At 45.8% G+C, this 17,874-nt stretch overlaps 1 protein-coding gene across 2 annotated transcripts in view; it reads right to left on the bottom strand.

The window, feature by feature from the left end:
• The window catches only part of atp2a3 (ATPase sarcoplasmic/endoplasmic reticulum Ca2+ transporting 3), a 42,933-nt gene that overhangs the window by 2,980 nt on the left and 22,079 nt on the right, over positions 1-17,874 (bottom strand). For both annotated transcript variants that reach the window (XM_026181198.2, XM_026181199.2), the window contains exons 6-16: positions 15,764-15,844; positions 15,518-15,603; positions 14,785-15,249; positions 9,780-9,868; positions 8,803-8,905; positions 7,647-7,778; positions 3,174-3,290; positions 2,855-3,073; positions 2,238-2,573; positions 1,302-1,522; positions 1,006-1,208 (exon numbers count right to left, since the gene is read on the bottom strand). In XM_026181198.2, coding sequence (XP_026036983.1) covers positions 1,006-1,208; positions 1,302-1,522; positions 2,238-2,573; positions 2,855-3,073; positions 3,174-3,290; positions 7,647-7,778; positions 8,803-8,905; positions 9,780-9,868; positions 14,785-15,249; positions 15,518-15,603; positions 15,764-15,844 — 2,052 coding nt within the window. The remainder of the gene's footprint in view (positions 1-1,005; positions 1,209-1,301; positions 1,523-2,237; positions 2,574-2,854; positions 3,074-3,173; positions 3,291-7,646; positions 7,779-8,802; positions 8,906-9,779; positions 9,869-14,784; positions 15,250-15,517; positions 15,604-15,763; positions 15,845-17,874) is intronic.

Here is a 17,874-nt window from a genome sequence, read left to right as displayed (position 1 = left end):
GTGTCGCTAGCGATCACGTAGCACATCATTATATACCAGCTAGCCCAACTTCAGTAACCCTACAAACGTCACTGCTGTTTAGTTTTCTGTCTTCATTTATGTTGGAAGTGATAGCAGAGCTGTACGTTTGAATTCTTTCAGAAATCTCTCAGTCAGAACATGCTATATCATGTTTAGGTGGAAGCTAGCGAGCTAACTTCCTGCTAACTTCTAACTCTGTTAAGTGTAATAAATTCTGTTTTCATGGATGCCTGGATGTTAAACTTAATTGTTACACCTGGTAAAGCAGCAACACTGATGATTTTATTAAAGATGAAAGAATTTAGACAGTTTTTAACTCTCAGTGATGCTGCAGTGTTCGTTTGACTTTGGGACCTGAAATGGATGGAGTTTAGGACCCAGATTCCTCTGCGAGGCTCCTGACTACAGCCGTGATGTTCCAACAATCCGTCAAGAGGTGCGGCTTCGTAGCTTAGCAAAGTCGGACTAAAACATTTGTGACAGAGTTTTGAGCGCAGTGTATGACATACAACCGGTTCAAGGTCAATGAGCACAACCAGAATTCATACATAAGTTGAACTGACGATTTTTGAGAAAATTAAAGGATTTTAAGTGCGCCTTATAGTGTGAAAAATCAACGTTAACTAAGGTACCATCGATAAAGTGTTAGAAAATGCATCAAGTTGTTCTGCTATTAGATTTTTAAAAATGGGCGCAGGTGCACAGAAGCTCTTTAGACAGCCCTGTCAGCCAATCAGCAGGGCTAACACACAGACACAGTCAACCAGTCACAATTTAGAATCACCAGTTAATGTTAACTCAGGCATGTCTTTGGACCGTGGAGGGAAGCTGGAGTACCCGGTACCCATGCAGCGAGAGACTAAAAGAACCCTGACTGGATTCAAACCCAAGACCTTCTTGCTGTGAGGTGACAGTGCTAACCACCGCACCACCCCACACAGTGACAACTGCACAATAATTTATTCACGTCTGAGTGAATAATACCTCCAATGGCCAGGTATCTAAAGAAGAGCCAGCCAGAGATGAGTGGCTCCTTAGGGTTGCGGGGTGGTTTATCCATGATGTCCAAATCTGGGGGGTTGAAGCCCAGGGCGGTGGCAGGCAGGCCATCAGTCACCAGGTTAACCCACAGCAGCTGGACTGGAATCAAAGCCTCAGGCAGACCCAGGATGGCTGTCAGGAAGATGCTGCAGACAGACACAGGAGAGACCCACAAACGTCAGCCGCACACGAAGACAGTCCCCGCCCGGCAGCTGCGTCTCACGGCGCTCTTGTCTCACCACACGACTTCTCCCACGTTTGAGGAGATGAGGTATCTGATGAACTGCTTCATGTTGTTGTAGATGGCTCTGCCCTCCTCCACAGCAGCTACGATGGTGGAGAAGTTGTCGTCAGACAGCACCATCTCAGACGCTGACTTTGCCACAGCTGTACCGGATCCCATGGCGATGCCGATCTCTGCCTTCTTCAAGGCCGGGGCATCGTTCACACCATCACCTGTCTGCAACCAGGAGGAAATACCTGGATTATTACGTGTCAAAGAACAGAGGGGCACTAAAGGAAACGTCAACAGTATTGTTTATTAAAAAGCGTCTCTCAATAAGACTTGCTTATCCTTAAATGGTCCTTACTTAGAGATATAAGCTGAGCATTGAAACTTGGCCCTCAGAGTCCAACACTGTGACAGTACATGTGTGTCAGAAAAGAACAAGTCCACTCTCAAATACCGAGCCCACACTCATTTTTCATGAAGGATGACTCGCTCGGGAGCCCCAAGTTTAACAAGCAACGACTCTAACTCACTGTGCAAAGGCTCATTATCTTTTCACACCATGACGGGATTAAACTAAAGCTGTGCAGAAGCGATATTTATCTGTCAAGGCAGGGCCTGAAAGCAGCTTCAGACTGATGGGCAAATGGTGATATTGTCGTTTCCCTCCCGCGGATCAACTTCTCTTCTGAGACGCATGTCAGATAGGAAGCAGCCGAGCAGACCAGAGATGACAGCTCGTGATAGCGGCGTCTGAGAGAGCAGCCTCACAGAGACCTGGAACATGTCATGCCTCACTGGCTTCTCCTCATACATCTTTGACAAGTCATTCAAACAGCGAATGGCTACAGGAAGGAGAAAGGCAGCAGTGCTGTGCACTGCCACAAAAAGAAGAAGATGCTGGAACACGCAGGTGTGTTACTTGTACGGGGATAGTTTTCCTTACCATGGCTGTAATCTCGTCAAACGACTGCAGGTATCCGACGATCTTGGACTTGTGAGCCGGCTCCACGCGGGCAAAGCACCGTGCCCGTTTGACGGCGTCTCTCTGCACCTCCTGCGGTAGATCGTCAAACTCGCGGCCTGTATAGGCCTTTCTCGTCACGTCCTCGTCCTCTTCAAAGATGCCAATCCGTCTGCAGATGGCCACGGCCGTGCCCTTGTTGTCCCCTGTGATCATGATAACACGGATACCTGCCTCGTTGCACAGTTTCACCGAACCGATCACTTCCTTCCTGGGTGGGTCGAGCATGCCCACACAGCCAACAAATGTGAGCCCCAGCTACACGGAAAACAAACAGCATCAGGGTGGTTAGGTTACGCAGGACCACATCAGGAACAGCTTTCTACTGTTACTGCTGCCAAAAAACATCCAATCCAAATTCTTCCTAAAGAACAAAGAAACTATTGGAGCGAAGACCAAAGTGTAGAAAGTACTAACTACTACTAAGCAAACTAGTACCCAGTCGTCTCATTAAACTTAACAAAGCCTATTTCAATTCAATGTGGGAACAAAAGGACTTCTAAGCTGTGATGTTTGGATAGAGAAATCTTGTGGCGAACCTCATATTCTGCAAACTTGCTGGAATTCTCCAGCTCCATGTTTTCCTTGCGTGGCGGAGTATCGTGCGTAGCCAGCGCCAGGCAGCGCAGGGTGTCCTTGCCCGTCCCCCATTCTCTGATCTTAGACATGAGCTGGTCGCGCACGGCTGGTGTCAGCGTCACTTTTCTGTTTCCCACCCGTACGTACTCGCACCGCTCTATCACACTCTCGGGCGCACCCTGAGGGGACACAATGCAATTGGCAAAAGAAGAACATTAAAAAAATGGTTCAAATGAAATGAAATTTGTGATTATTTGAGTTCGTGTTATTCAGCCGTGCCTTGATGAACATCTTGCTCTGGGACCCGGGCTTGACAGGGGTGCAGTAGACAGACATGGACTTGCGGTCACGAGAGAACTCCAGGGTGAACTCCTTCTTCATCAACTGTTTGATAACCTGACAGATGAAAAAGAGGGCAAATGCTGACATGGCAGAAGAAAATGATTGATTGATTGATTGAATCTTTATTTTGAACATGTTGAAAAAGTATAAAAAAAAAAAAAGAATTAAAAGAGACAAATGAACAAAGCAAACAAAAGGAAAACGAGCAACCACAACTCCAAATAACGTCCATGTTCAAAAAGGAGCAGGAAGAAGCATAAGTTTATTCACTCCACACACACACGCAGACACACACAGAGACGCAGACACACACAGAGACGCAGACACACACACACAGAGACACACACAGACACAGACACACACAGAGACACACACAGAGACACACACACACACAGAGACACACACAGAGACGCAGACACACACAGAGACGCAGACACACACACACACAGACACACACAGACACACACAGACACACACAGAGACGCAGACACACACAGAGACGCAGACACACACAGAGACGCAGACACACACACACAGAGACACACACACAGACACACACAGAGACACACACAGACACACACAGAGACACACACACACAGAGACACACACACACAGAGACACACACACAGAGACACACAGACACACACAGACACACACACACAGAGACACACACACAGACACACACAGACACACACAGAGACGCAGACACACACACACAGAGACACACAGACACACACAGACACACACACACAGAGACACACACACAGACACACACAGACACACACAGAGACGCAGACACACACAGAGACACACACACAGACACACACAGACACACACAGAGACGCAGACACACACAGAGACGCAGACACACACAGAGACGCAGACACACACACACAGAGACACACACACAGACACACACAGAGACACACACAGACACACACAGAGACACACACACACAGAGACACACACACAGAGACACACACACAGAGACACACAGACACACACAGACACACACACACAGAGACACACACACAGACACACACAGACACACACAGAGACGCAGACACACACAGAGACGCAGACACACACACACAGAGACACACACACACACAGACGCAGACACACACACACAGACACGCAGACACACACAGACACACACAGACACGCAGACACGCAGACACGCAGACACACACAGACACACACAGACACACACACACACACACACACACAGACACGCAGACACACACACACAGACACGCAGACACAGACACACACAGACACGCAGACACAGACACACACAGACACGCAGACACAGACACACAGACACACACACACACAGACACAGACACACACACACACACAGACACACAGACAGACACACACACACACGCAGACACACACACACACACAGACACACAGACAGACACACACACAGACACACAGACAGACACGCAGACACACACACACACACAGACACGCAGACACACACACACACACAGACGCAGACACACACAGAGCTTCTAACAGCTGACCGATGTTGAAATCCGTGAGTGTGCCAAGCAGCTTCTCTCTGTCAGAGTTCGGCACACTGGCCTCTTTCTCGGCTCTCTGGTTCTATATGTGAAAAAGTTCAGATCGTCTCATCTAAAAGTTTCTGCAGATTCCTGCTATTGTAAAGTAATGGTTCACATTTATCCATCTACTAACCAAGACAGCGCAGCAGCTCGTTTCAGAGTTACAGGTAAAAGGAAGATAAAACCCTGTAATGAGCTCTGCTGTTTGCTGTTGTTACGTTTAGACTAGCTTTGTGCAAAGCTGTTTTTAGACTCACAAGCAAACACTCACACCCTGAAGTCAAACATTTGTTGATCATCAACTATCTGCTTTTTTTTTTTTTTTTTTTAAATAAATGGGTCGTCCTTGTGTGGGACACTTAACCATAACCTGCATCGTTCATCATATATATGACGTGGCACAGGTTTATAAGCAGGCTCCTCATAGGCAGTGCAGCAGTGTGATTACACAAGTCTGTACAAATCTTTGACTGGACATTTAACCTCCTAGGACCTGCGTCCACATATGTGGACATCACATTCTTGGTCATTTAGACCCAAATACTCAATTTTGCTCTACAAGGGCCTGGTATCCACTTACGAGGACGTTATACTGCTACTGTTCTACTGAAATTTTAAACAAATACCCTCATTTGTGGCTCTCATTTTTCTTAGAAACAAAAATTGGGCAAAAAAAAAAAAAAAATTTCCTGTAATTGTTTGTTTTTAGATTCATCAGGTCAAATCAGCCCAAATATCAAAGATAAATTAAAAATGCTGTGAAGAGTTCGGGTCTTAGAGGTTAAAGACCAGTCCACTGATTTGCTCACCTGTCTGACTCACACTGGGCACTCCAATACATGAATATAGAGCTGGGCGATATGAGATTTTTTCATATCACGATATGTTTTTTTCATTTCAGGCGATAACGATATCTATCACGATATAAGCCAAATAACTATATTTGTAAGATTTAAATGTGCCGTTGCTCACAAGTAAAATGTGAAATAATCAGCAGCTTGTTTTTATTTAAATATTTATTTCCCATAATAAGTTCAACAGGGTAGATGTACTTAAGGAACATGAGACTTTTTCAGATAAATAAAGGCAAATATTGCAAACTACACAAAAGGCAGCCGCTAAAGTGTTTAAGTTTCAAAATAGGACAAACGAAACAGACTAAATTGTCAATTCCACTTAGAAACAAAATATTAATTCTAAAAATAAATCTTAGTTTGTTTTACAGAAGAACAGACAAAACTGACTAACTTTTGTCAATATCAAATAAACTGAGAACTAAAAGGAAATTCTCAATCTCTCCTTGTTGTATAGCTGAGCTTTTCAAACAGTTTTAACAGTTACTTTAGTCTGACAAAAGCCGAATGACGAATTAGCGCTTCCAGTCAGAGACTGAGGCTACGTCCACACGTACACGGGTATTTTTGAAAACGGAGATTTTCCGTTTCAAAAAATAATCCCGTCCACACATAAAGGCAGAAATGAAGGAAAACGCTGCTATGAACATGCCAAAGCAGCAGGTGGCGCTAGATTCCTAACCGTGCAGAAATGTTGGCCAATCAGAAGTCTAGAAGCCTCGGTGAGAAAAAGTAAACAAAGCTGGGGCATAGAAGCAGAACCGAGTCGTATGTGTGGACGGACAGTAACTGTGTGTATATGTGAGCATTTAAACACTGCAGAGAGTAGAATTAACAGTATTGTAGAAATTCATTTCACCGAAACAATAACGTGGCGCACAGTGTGACGCATGCACCAGTTTATTGTATTTCCAGACTTGCTTTCGGCACAATTTACAGTGCAGCTACTCTGTTTTTTGTCAGACTTGAAATAGCCGAAATACCTTCACACTACGGAACTTCTATGGCTCTTCCGTTCGACAATCTCTCCGGCATTGGAACCATCATCTGTTTTCTCTTCGGTCACGCTCGGTTGATTTTTCTAGTCGGCACACTCATTTCCTCCATTACCTGCTGGCTGCTTCCCAAACAAACACACGTGCGGCTTGGCACTTGTGCTGTACGTAACAAGTCACGCGACGTGACGCTGCGGCTGTGATTGGTTCGGCTCTGCGCTACTTAATTTGGATTGGCTGACCTTTTTTTTTTTATTTTTTTTTTTTGAGGACAAGAGCGGCGAGGTCTATCGCAATAGCTTAATTTCTCTATCGAGTAAAAGTTATATCGCGATACATATCGTTATCGTTCTATCGCCCAGCTCTACATGAATACATAATTAATTGAAAAAAATTGGGTTGACTGCCTTGAAAAAGGTAAAGTGGTGTCAATACTACTTGAAGGGTAATATTTGTTCTTCTTTATTACTATAAAACAGGACGGTCCCTAAAAACTAATCAGATTTTACATTTTCCGAGTGTTGGATGCTGCACATCTGGAGTCAGCCTAAAACTGACTAACTTAAAGTGTGAGGTTTTTGGCAAACCCACGTCCCCTCATCAATATGGAAATTCATGCAAACGTCTGCTCCAGAATCTAATTGGATCACCTACTGCATATGGACTGAGCCGTAAGAAGCCTATGAAGTTTGTATCGTGTCAGACATGTTCATAAGAGCACGCCAACAGCTGCACAGAGGCAGGAAGGAGCCGCACTGCTTGTGAGTTTGATATCAGGTCTACAGTTTGAGTAGGAAGTCAAGCTTAAACAGCTTTAAGCAGAAATGAAGAGAAACCTGCTGAGGTCTGGTTAGCTCACCTCTTTTTACTTGTTTCATCTCAAGTCAGCAAGACTTCACACAGCTGACTATTAAACCACCGTGTTAGCTTCATGTATGCAGCAGTACTTTAAATGCACACTAGGATCATGCAGCAGTGGCAACTTACTGAGTTGCAGGCACCGGCACGCTCCACCTTGGTGAGTCCAGACAGATCCGTCTTGAAGACATTCATCTTCTCGACCAAGGTGGTGAGAGCTGTTTCTGTGGCCTCGCCCACCTTCTCATAAACCCCTTTGGCCTGCGAGAGAGAAGAAATTCATCAAAACACATTGATCAGCTCTTCCTTGGACTGGTTTTTGTCCCGTCTCCCTCTCCTAACCCCTGACTGGTCACGGGAGTTGGCCCCGCCCCTCCCTGAGCCTGGTTCTGCTGGAGGTTCCTTCCTGTTAAAAGGGAGTTTTTCCTTCCCACTGTCACCAAGTACTTGCTCATAGGGGGTCATATGATTGTTGGGTTTTCTGTATTATTGTAGGGCCTTTACCTTATGGTGACTGCTGTTGTTAGGATATGAATAAAAGAGCACTGAATGAAACTGAAAAAGTTGGAGTGTTCAACATTTGGTACACTTGTGTTGATTACAAGCATTAAATGTTTAATATTTGTAACTATTTTAGAAGCAGACACTTGTTTGGCTTCATGTTCGTTTCCATGGAGTCAAAATAGCTCAAGACTGACTGGACAAACATGCTGAAAGGATATCTGCAAGTCATTCGCCACGACCTCCACCATTGCGTTTGAGTCATGCATGCAAAGTGGCTTGTCCTCGCCAGCAGTAAGCCGGCAGTCGAGATGAAGCAGTAACGGCACATCGCACATCATTTGCTTGTGCGACTGGCTGTAGACGGGAATTAAACACCTCACTCCCCTCCAGCATCGGCTCCTCTGCAACTCTCCTGTCTCTCTCCTGGTTTGGCTCAATCAGACTCTTTATCCAAAGTGTACAAAATTAGCAGAGAAACAGCCATTTATGAGAACAGACGCAGATACGATGGAGTTTAGAAGTGCTGCATGCCTGGCCTCTATCCTCAGCATGGTTACCATGATACCATGGTGATGACAAATAGGTGAGAAAAGCAATTCAAACCAGAGAAAAGAGATCATACCAGAGTAAAATTAGCTCAGTTGGACAAAAAGAAAAAAAAGCAGTGAGTGTGATTAAGGGCTAATAATTATGGAAAATATCATTCGTGTAATTCTACGTAGAAAGTTAGACTGATGGATCTGTTTGGAGCTTAAAAGTGTTCAAAGTGTGTGCTAATGACCTCGTTATAGTCCAGTGAAGAATCATTGCACATCGAGCACACGGTGGCCAACTCCACAAGTCCATCATAGTCTCCACACTGGACAGGCTTGTTGTCTTTGAGTCTGAAAGAACAACACACACACATAAAACGTCACACTTCGCTTCACTGCACACACGGCAATCTCACGAATACCCATGAATGGGGTTCACGTTCCACAGCTGATGGAGAAACCGTGCTCGGACGGCAGTAAGGAGTGTATCTGAGTGTGTGTGTGCTCACTGCATGACAACCATGGATCTCTTCCCAGTAGAGACTGCAACCGTTGCTAGCGAAGCTCCCACACAGTAACCCACACTCTGCTGTTATGAAACCGTAGGTTCATCCAGAGTCACAGCGATGTAGTCAGCAAACGGCAAAACAAACAGCATGTATATACACAATGAACCGCAACACCCTGCCCCTGTCTGCTGAACGCTTGTGCTCAGAGGCCACCTGCCTTCACTGCTGCACAGTTTACATCTCTGAGATTTCAAAAGTGTCACAGGCAACGTCAAAAAGGGTCAAAAATTCAGTTTGTCCAAGTTTGCATTAACAATAGTCGATCATTAAGGTGCTTACTGGGAGTAAAGTACAACTGAGACTTATGGGGCATATATAATTAAAGCCACATGTGCTGTAACACAACCAACTGGGACTGCTCGCTGTTTTTATGCTGCACCAACTGAAGCAAAGCTACTCAAACTATTCCTGCAAACTGACGGTGCATCAAATCTCAGAGCACATCGATTTATTGCATTTATGTTTTATCTGGTTAAGAAGAAAGGAGGAGCTGGGAAAGGAGAGAGAGACGCTTTAACTTGTTTTCCATTCAGTGTAGAATCTGCTGGTAAAAAAAATGAAAAATCTGGAAGGCTTAACAGCAAACATTTTCCATGTAATGAGTTATTAAAGCACAGAGGAAGAACAAGTAATAAATCCAGAATGGTGGTACTCACATTTGTCCCTCAGGGGCATACGTAGAACCAGTTATAGAGAACTCGTGCAGGGTGCAGCTGGAGTCCTCCACCTTGTCTAGGATGAACATCTGGAGAGAGAAAAAGACCAAAGCAAACAGAGGTGGGACCTTTAGCCAGTTACAACTGTGGCTGCTCCTCGTTTCGCAGCTGTCCACTGCTGTAAAAGATAATGACCGCTCAAATTGTGTGAGATTTTGGAGCAGTAAAAAAAAAAAATAATAATTTCATATTTTCAGTAGCTAATTGGATCCACCCACTGACGAGGTCCTGTGGACCAAGAGAAACCGGCTGGCGATTACTGTAAGAACTGAGTGAACCAAGTCAAACAGCTTACTATAATAACGAACACGTGACTTAATGTGAATAACAAAAAAAACACTGAAAGCACAAAGCAGTCACACTCCTGCTTTTTGCCCCTTTCAGTTGCATCACAATCAAGAAATGTAGCTGAACTGTAATTGGTCGGCTGTGGCTCAGGTGATCCCTGACTCATACTGAAGTTTGAGATGAATGCATTGGAGGCAACCTGGGAACCGATTACATACCTGACGTGGACCATTGCAGCGCTTTGATTCGTTTCCTTTTCTGTTGCAGATTTGTTTCTCGTCTCACGCACAGTTGCTGAGCCGTTTGTGCTGATATGCTGCGTTTGGTTGTTCAGACTCTTTGGTCTCATATGTGCAGACGTTGTTCCAGGAGCCTCGCGGTTTGATCAGACGCACGGTCGTGTTCCTTCTACAGCGAGCCGGCTTCCAAACCCTTCCAACCAAGCCGTACTTGTTCAGGCTCTTTTCTGACTGCACTGTTGTAACCTTTAACATGCTGAGGCCTGCAGAGTCTGTAGCTCTTGGGCTTTTTTCAGTGAGAACTGTGGGGTCTGGGAATTTGCTGGGACGTCAACTCCTGGGAAGTTTGCATTGTGTTAACACACACCTAAATGGTTCATGCCGGCAAACTGCCAGAGCTTCTTCTTTTATAGATGCACAGCTGCTGATCAACTAATCCAGTGCACTTGATTAGCAGCTGGCTGCTAACGACTGGGATATAACTGTAAATATTAGACTATAGTGTGAAAGCAGCCAGAACAGAGAAGTGTGCTGGTGAAGTAACTTAGTAATGGCATTTACAAAGTACATTAGGCTAAAATTAGCCACCATCAAGGCAAAGCAGAAACGTACTGAACATATTAAAGCAGTAAAAAGTAAATACTTGCTGTAAACAGGAAGTCTTTAAGGCTAAAACACAAACGAGGAGTTCTGTTTATCAAGTGTTGCTGTGATCCAGAAACATCAGCCCCTACTGCATACCGGTGTCTGCACCGTACGGGCACTCCTTTCTCCAATTTCTTTGTTTCTCTACACATGCAAGCAACACGGGAGTTGCAGTTGGCTTCATCGGTCCCGGTTACGAAACACGCTGTAGTGAACTGATGGAAAAGAAGTCAAGTGAAAGCAGGAGACAGAGCTGCATTCCCAGAGCACTTCAAGGACTTGTTGACTGCTTTGTTGACAAGACTTCCCCCAGGAGGCGCAGTTCACGATGTACTGCTAATGCTAATGCATCAGTAAAAACAGAAGGGAGAACAGGGGCCAGGATACGCCATCGCCCATATTCCAGTGACTGTGTCCACGCTGCTCATTTCAATGGGACAGACATTAGGCAAACAGACTTTCATTGACCTCAAGTCGTTTAACAATATTCTGTGAAAACTTCTAAAGATAAGACATGCATGGACAACATGCCCAGCTCGACTTAGTTTGAGACTGAACAAAGTCCTTTTCTTGCCTCTCGATTCTCCTGTAACTGCGAGCGTGTACGAGTCGCTGACTTAAACCCACCGATTAGTGTCAAAGGAGCTCTTGATCAGCGGCAGACTTCACCTGAGAGGAGACCGCCGTTGTTTGCAGAAAATGCAGTTTTTAAGCTATTATTCACATAAAAACTCTCCATGACAGCAGAGTGGTACATTTACTCAGTGGCCCACAGACTTTACATGCAGCTCTTTGGCTCTGAAAGTAACCCTGGTCAAAGCTGCCTTTAACCTTCTTTTAAACTCCTGGCCAGCAGGGGGCAGCTCCTCTTTAAAAGCCAGTCTGGGAAAGACTTGTCCTGGACTCATGTTTACTTTTGGACTTTGTCACTTTGGATTCAGATATCAGCATTAAAAGCTTCCTTTTTGTCTCCACTCAGTGACTGTGACTGTGTGCAGGGTGGCCGTTACCTTTATCATGTGATGGAGCATGCAGCGTCGGTTTCTCAGTCAGATCAGCTCGAACCAGTGAGCAAAACTGTCATTTTTATATATGTTTTAATTTATTTTCCTTGTATCCAGTCGACACTCTTGAAATTTTCTTCATTTAGCAGTGATGTTTAAGAAAGCGGTGATGTTTTAGCAACACACACACACGCCCGTTCAGCTATCTTAGTGAGGACCTTCATTGACATATTGGTTTCCCTAGCCCCTCACCCTAACCATTAAAAATGAATGCCTAACCCTTTTTATGACAGTTTCAATCACAAATGCAACAAAGCTCATCAGAGGGAACCAGGACGAGGGTTGCTGGGTTTAAAAGCTGCAGACAGCAGGCTGCAAACTTCCAACTACAGTTTGTAAAGGGAACCTTTTTGCTTTGCCCTGCTGCATTTTTGCAGTGACTGTGAAGGACCTATTCATCTGGCCACTCTGTAACCTGAGCCAACAGTTGTATTACAAATAACAGAGCTGTCCTGTTACAGTGGCTAAAACCTTTAGCCGGGTTTATACAACACTGTTGTTTAAAAAGTGGGACTTGTTATTCCAAGATTTTCCATTTCATTTTGGGAGGTAATGCCCTTTAAACAGCGCCGACCTTCTGTTCACTTCTTTATTTCACAAAGGTCAGCCGTCAGACTTTGTTCCTTTCTTCTGTAATAAATCAACAATGAGCACAGAGCGACACAATAACTTTCACAAAGCAGAGGCGAAGGAATAAGATGAGGTTGCTCTTTCATCCGTGGTCAGTTTTCACTCACGATCTGATCCGCTGTGGTCTCCAAGGAAACACGGCACAGTGAGATCCACCACTATCAAACGTTTTTTTCCATACTCATTTCCTCTGAGCTTGCATGGGGATGAATGGTGAGCAGCTGTTGATGTGCATTTGTGAAAGGCTTTTTAGTGCGTGCCGGTCAGAGTGTGAGAGAGGAGGGAAAACAGAGGTATAACGTCAGGATGCAGAGGGGAATCCCTGGAAATCCTGCTGATATGGGGATACCCCCGAGGCCAGGGAGACACATGGCATTATCAGGGCCACTGGCTGCAGACCAGTACAGGAATAAGCACAGATGGATACGCCTGAGCAAACAGAGTATAAATGGTGACGCACAGAAAGCATTAAAAAACAGACAGAGGCAGTCTTGGTTCAGCATACAAGCACCACGAAGGGGGAAAGTGAAGCTAAATATGAAGCGGACCTATCACCAGGAAACAAGTGGTGCAAGAAAAAAAGAAAAAAACCTGCAAAGCGGAAGCTTGATTCATCTTTGCAACAACGCAAACGTGTATGCTCCTTATCTCACGGCAGAGAGCTGAGAGCAGCAAGCCGGGGAGTATAGGTGGAAGCAGAAGGTCAATATTTACCAACGTCTGCCTGCCTGAGAGCATTTCAGGGTTGTGGTGAGATCACTCCTCCATGTCCCTGCTGCCAGAGGGAACTCCCTGCAGCTACGCATTAATCACTCAGACGCTCCACGTCGACTCGTGGAGAAAGGAGGGGCGAGCGTTCGTACGACAAGAACAGAGAGTCGGCTCTGAAGCCATTTTGAGGTCGAAAGGAATTCACAGAGACGCCGATTATACAGCAGCTACTGTTGCTTTTTCATTTCCTGCCTATAGGAAGTCATCCTGTTGGGATATTTATAGAGCAGCATTTCATCTTGTTGATCGATAGCATCTCCATCTAACATAAAGAGCCAAGCTCTTCTTGTCCCGACGTGGACCTCCGTGGGTCCAACCTGACTATCCACCAGTATCTGTGGGTTCCCTTAATTTTTGCTCTTATTTGCCTGTTGCATTATTCTTAGGACACCATTAAGCTTTTTTCCCAAGATATATAAAAGGAACTGGTTAATTAGAGCATAATTTTTGATCAATACAATCAATTCCTCTTTGGGAAACCAATAAGCGGCCAACAATATCTCGTCTAAACAGGGTTTTGATGCTGCCCTGCTCGACTAACGAGGTCATCATTGTGGTGAGATGGGAGATCGTGAGGACAAGAGGTGTTAACTGAGATTAGGGTGTGCATGTGTGCAGAGCTCGAACCAGGAGCCAAGTCAAACAGCAGTGCTGGTATTTACTCTGCGCTTACAGCAAAGTCGGTTAGCAAGCGACACACACACGCACACGCTAACAGACAAAGGGAAGGGTGAGGCTGTGCACCATACGAGCACTTGTGAATTGTGAACAGTGGATAAAATCTTTCAGTGTTTATCACGTATACTGAAAGCTAGAGAAAGGTTCAGGGCCTTGTGTTTGTTCAGGTGACGTTCTGGAACCCGTCACTGCTAACCGCTAACAGCCCACGCTGGTGCTGCTAGGTCATGCCAGCCTGTGCTGCTCCTGCCAGCTGCTATCTCGAATCTGCCAAACGGAGGCAAACATTACGGCACCACAGGGATTTCTCAGCATTCTTTAAGCTCCACGTGCATGAAAAGAAAACCTCAGAGGGGGGAAAGAGAGACAAAAAGATCAGGATTGCACAGACTGGCAGCAACAATCAAAAAGTATTCACCTGGAAAACATTTTTTTTGAGAGGGAAGACCCAGAAGTGCCGGGCACTATGATAGAAGGTGGAATTAATTACTCTACTTTGGCTGAGTTGAAGAAATCTCAGTCAGAAGCAATATCGTCACAGAAGATTTTCATTTCCTTCCGCAGTATTCGACAGCATGCTCGGCGTAAACCTGGGAAGCCTGAAGCACAGGAGGACTGTTTGTCACTTACTCTGCACACAGACATCTGGTTGGTGGTGAGGGTGCCCGTCTTGTCAGAGCAGATAACGGAGGTACAGCCCAGGGTCTCCACAGACGGCAGGCTCCGGACGATGGCGTTCTTCTTGGCCATGCGACGCGTGCCGAGGGCCAGGCAGGTGGTGATGACGGCCGGCAGGCCCTCGGGGATGGCGGCCACTGCCAGGGCCACGGCAATTTTAAAGTAATAGATGGCCCCTCGAACCCAGGAGCCCCCGTGGACCGGGTCTCCGAAGTGGCCGATGTTGATGACCCACACAGCCACGCAGATCAGGGAGATGACCTTTGAGAGCTGCTGGCCAAACTCGTCCAGCTTCTGCTGCAGCGGTGTCTTCTCTTGCTCCGTCGACGCCATCTGATTACGGATCTTCCCGATCTCTGTCGAGACACCCGTAGCAACGACGACACCTATGGCACGACCGGCAGCAATGTTTGTGCCCTGAGAGAAGGACAGAGACATACGCACAGGGAAGTCAGCACAAATCCGCCGTCATCTGGGAGAAAACAGACAAACTCCGTCACCAGCTCACAAACAGCAACATGGCCGATTACTACGAGTTTGGCCACGAGACAAGTGAAAGAATGTGATAGCTGCCATTACTGCTTTTGACTACGTGACCAAATGTAAGGACTAATGTAGCTTTGTCTGTGACAACATGAGTTTTTGATTTGAAAGCTGAAGATAAGCACGAGTCGGGGGTTCTTACAGAAAACAACATGTTCTTTTTGTCCTGGTTGACGGCTCGAGGGTCAGGAACAGGGTCGGTGTGTTTGATGACAGACACAGACTCTCCTACAGAAAACAAATCGAGACGGTTGGAGGTGTAGCAGGTGATTATCAGACCGTGCTTCAAAGCAAACACAGTGAGGAGAAAAACATCAACGGAAATCTTGGTTGCAACCAGTTACTGGGAAGCCATGGAGAGGAGCTTCTGGTGAGATGTAATAAATACCTGTGAGAATGGACTGGTCCACGCGCAGGGTGGTGGACTTTATCGAGGTCACTCTGATGTCAGCAGGCACCTTGTCACCAACTAAAAGAAAAATATTAAGAGATTTAAAATCAAATGTACAAAAGCAAGCAGCTCTGTTGGGCTACATTTAGACTTCCTGTGTTAGCACCTTTACATCACTCCATCAGGAGTTACAGGTAACTGGAGTTAGGGGTGGCTGCAGCTCAGAGCGGGTCACCTGCTAATCAGGCGACGACCGATCCACTGTTAATGTGTGTGACCGGTTTATAGAAAGCAGTTAGGGGTTAAAAACACGCCTGTATGACAGCGTGTGAAAGAGCACCTGTAGACAGCTCAATGATCATTTCTCTAACTATTTGAAAACCTTGATCTGCTCGTGTTCTCCTGAAAATGATTCACATTCTGCTCCCATCACAAAAGAGCCTTAATCCTCAGACGACTATAATCGATGCAGTATTAGTACTGTACAAATACACACACGTCAGTAAAGGGTGTAGGGGCAGCTGCAGCTCAGGAGGTAGAGCGCGTCATCTGCTAATCAGAAGGTTGGTGGTTGGATCCGGTCTGCAGGACAAATATTAGCATCTTAGTGGAAAGATGGCCAAGATGCTCCCGAGGAGCTGGGAAGTGTTCGAATGTTAGACAGGAAGCACTTATGTAGAAAAAAAGTGCTGAATGAGCACGTTGCATAAAGCACTGAGTGCTCAGAGTGCAGAAGCACCACATGAGAAGCCATTCATTTACCAGTTAAAGAGACAACAGGTAACAAGTTCTGCTCATTTCGGTGTTTTGCAGATGGGCACTCAGTTACGTCCCTATTTAACGTCCGTGCTGAAACAATAAATCCTGAAGCATCGGTGGGTTCAGTCCAGGCTCGGGCTGCAGGTAAACAACAGCTCGATACAACCTTGATGGAGTCGCGTAAAATGATTGATTATTTCCTTCTGTGTCCTCTCTGTTCCTCTAACACAAACCACACCTGAACCCTGCGTTAAAGGCTCAAATTAATTCCATCGCCAACGGTCTCGAGTCTGCTTATTAAGCCTGCATATTAAACTCATAATTCATAGCCAAAACAAAATGGTTATTACTTCCTCTGTGTCAGGGCCTGACAATGAACATTTAACGGAAATATTTTCATAATAACAGGGCAGACTTGTGATTAATGGATTGTCTGATGCAGTCAGTGACAATGATGTCAGCGCACAGGAGTGGGAAGCTGCTCCAAATACTCTAGACAGATGTAATATTCTTCAGTTGTTTCCTTCCAGCAGGAGAGAAGAAGAGAAGGAGCTGCTCATTACTTTGTGTAATAAGTGACTCATTAATGCCAGCTCAGAGTGCTCAGCTATCACGACTTCTCAACGTAACGGCACCAAAACTCCTGCTTTTCCTCGCCAGGCAGCGGCACTGCTGTTGTACGAGCACGCTTACACGTGAGAGTGGTCTTGCAATTCTGGAGCTTTTTTCCATCATCTCTTCATGACATTTGTTCAGCGCTCTGACACCTGAGGTGATGGCCTTCATCTCGATGGGACGGAGGTACCTTTCTCCACCTCCGACACGGCTCAGAGAGAACGCGAGTGGGAGAGCGTGTGTGTTGTTGTGTTTGTGTGGGAGATGGCTGGGGGCTACAGGTGGCCGAGGGCAGGAAAAGAGAGACTTTTCAAACGCCCACCCACAGACTCCTGCTCCCCTCACTGCCACAGCCTCCCACAGACACTTTCCATGTGCTAGAAATGTAAATCCTAATACGGCTTTTATACATTATAAAAATCTGATATTTGTCTGGCTTTTATCGTTAGCCGTCTTAATAAATCTGAATCCAACACATGCAGCTCTGAGGCGGTGTTCTTGCATAACATCCTGGTGACATGCAGGATAACCGTGACTTGTTACTGGGAATGGCTGGTTGCAGGTTTCCTTTTCTTCGGGTTGTCTGTAAATCCTGGAGTTCCTGACAACCTGACCGCGGCAGTTAAGTCAAAGAAAGAGGAAAGTTCCAGTGGAGGCGCAAATCACAAATGTGCTGTAACCGTGGCTGGCACTGGCAGCAGGGAGCAAGAGGGCAGGCGGGCACCGGCAGTGGA

Source organism: Astatotilapia calliptera, chromosome 10 (assembly GCF_964374335.1).
Source record: "Astatotilapia calliptera chromosome 10, fAstCal68.1, whole genome shotgun sequence".
NCBI lineage: Eukaryota > Metazoa > Chordata > Actinopteri > Cichliformes > Cichlidae > Astatotilapia > Astatotilapia calliptera.
The sequence above is the reverse complement of the archived record's forward strand: the minus strand, read 5'-3'. Positions and strand labels throughout refer to the sequence as shown.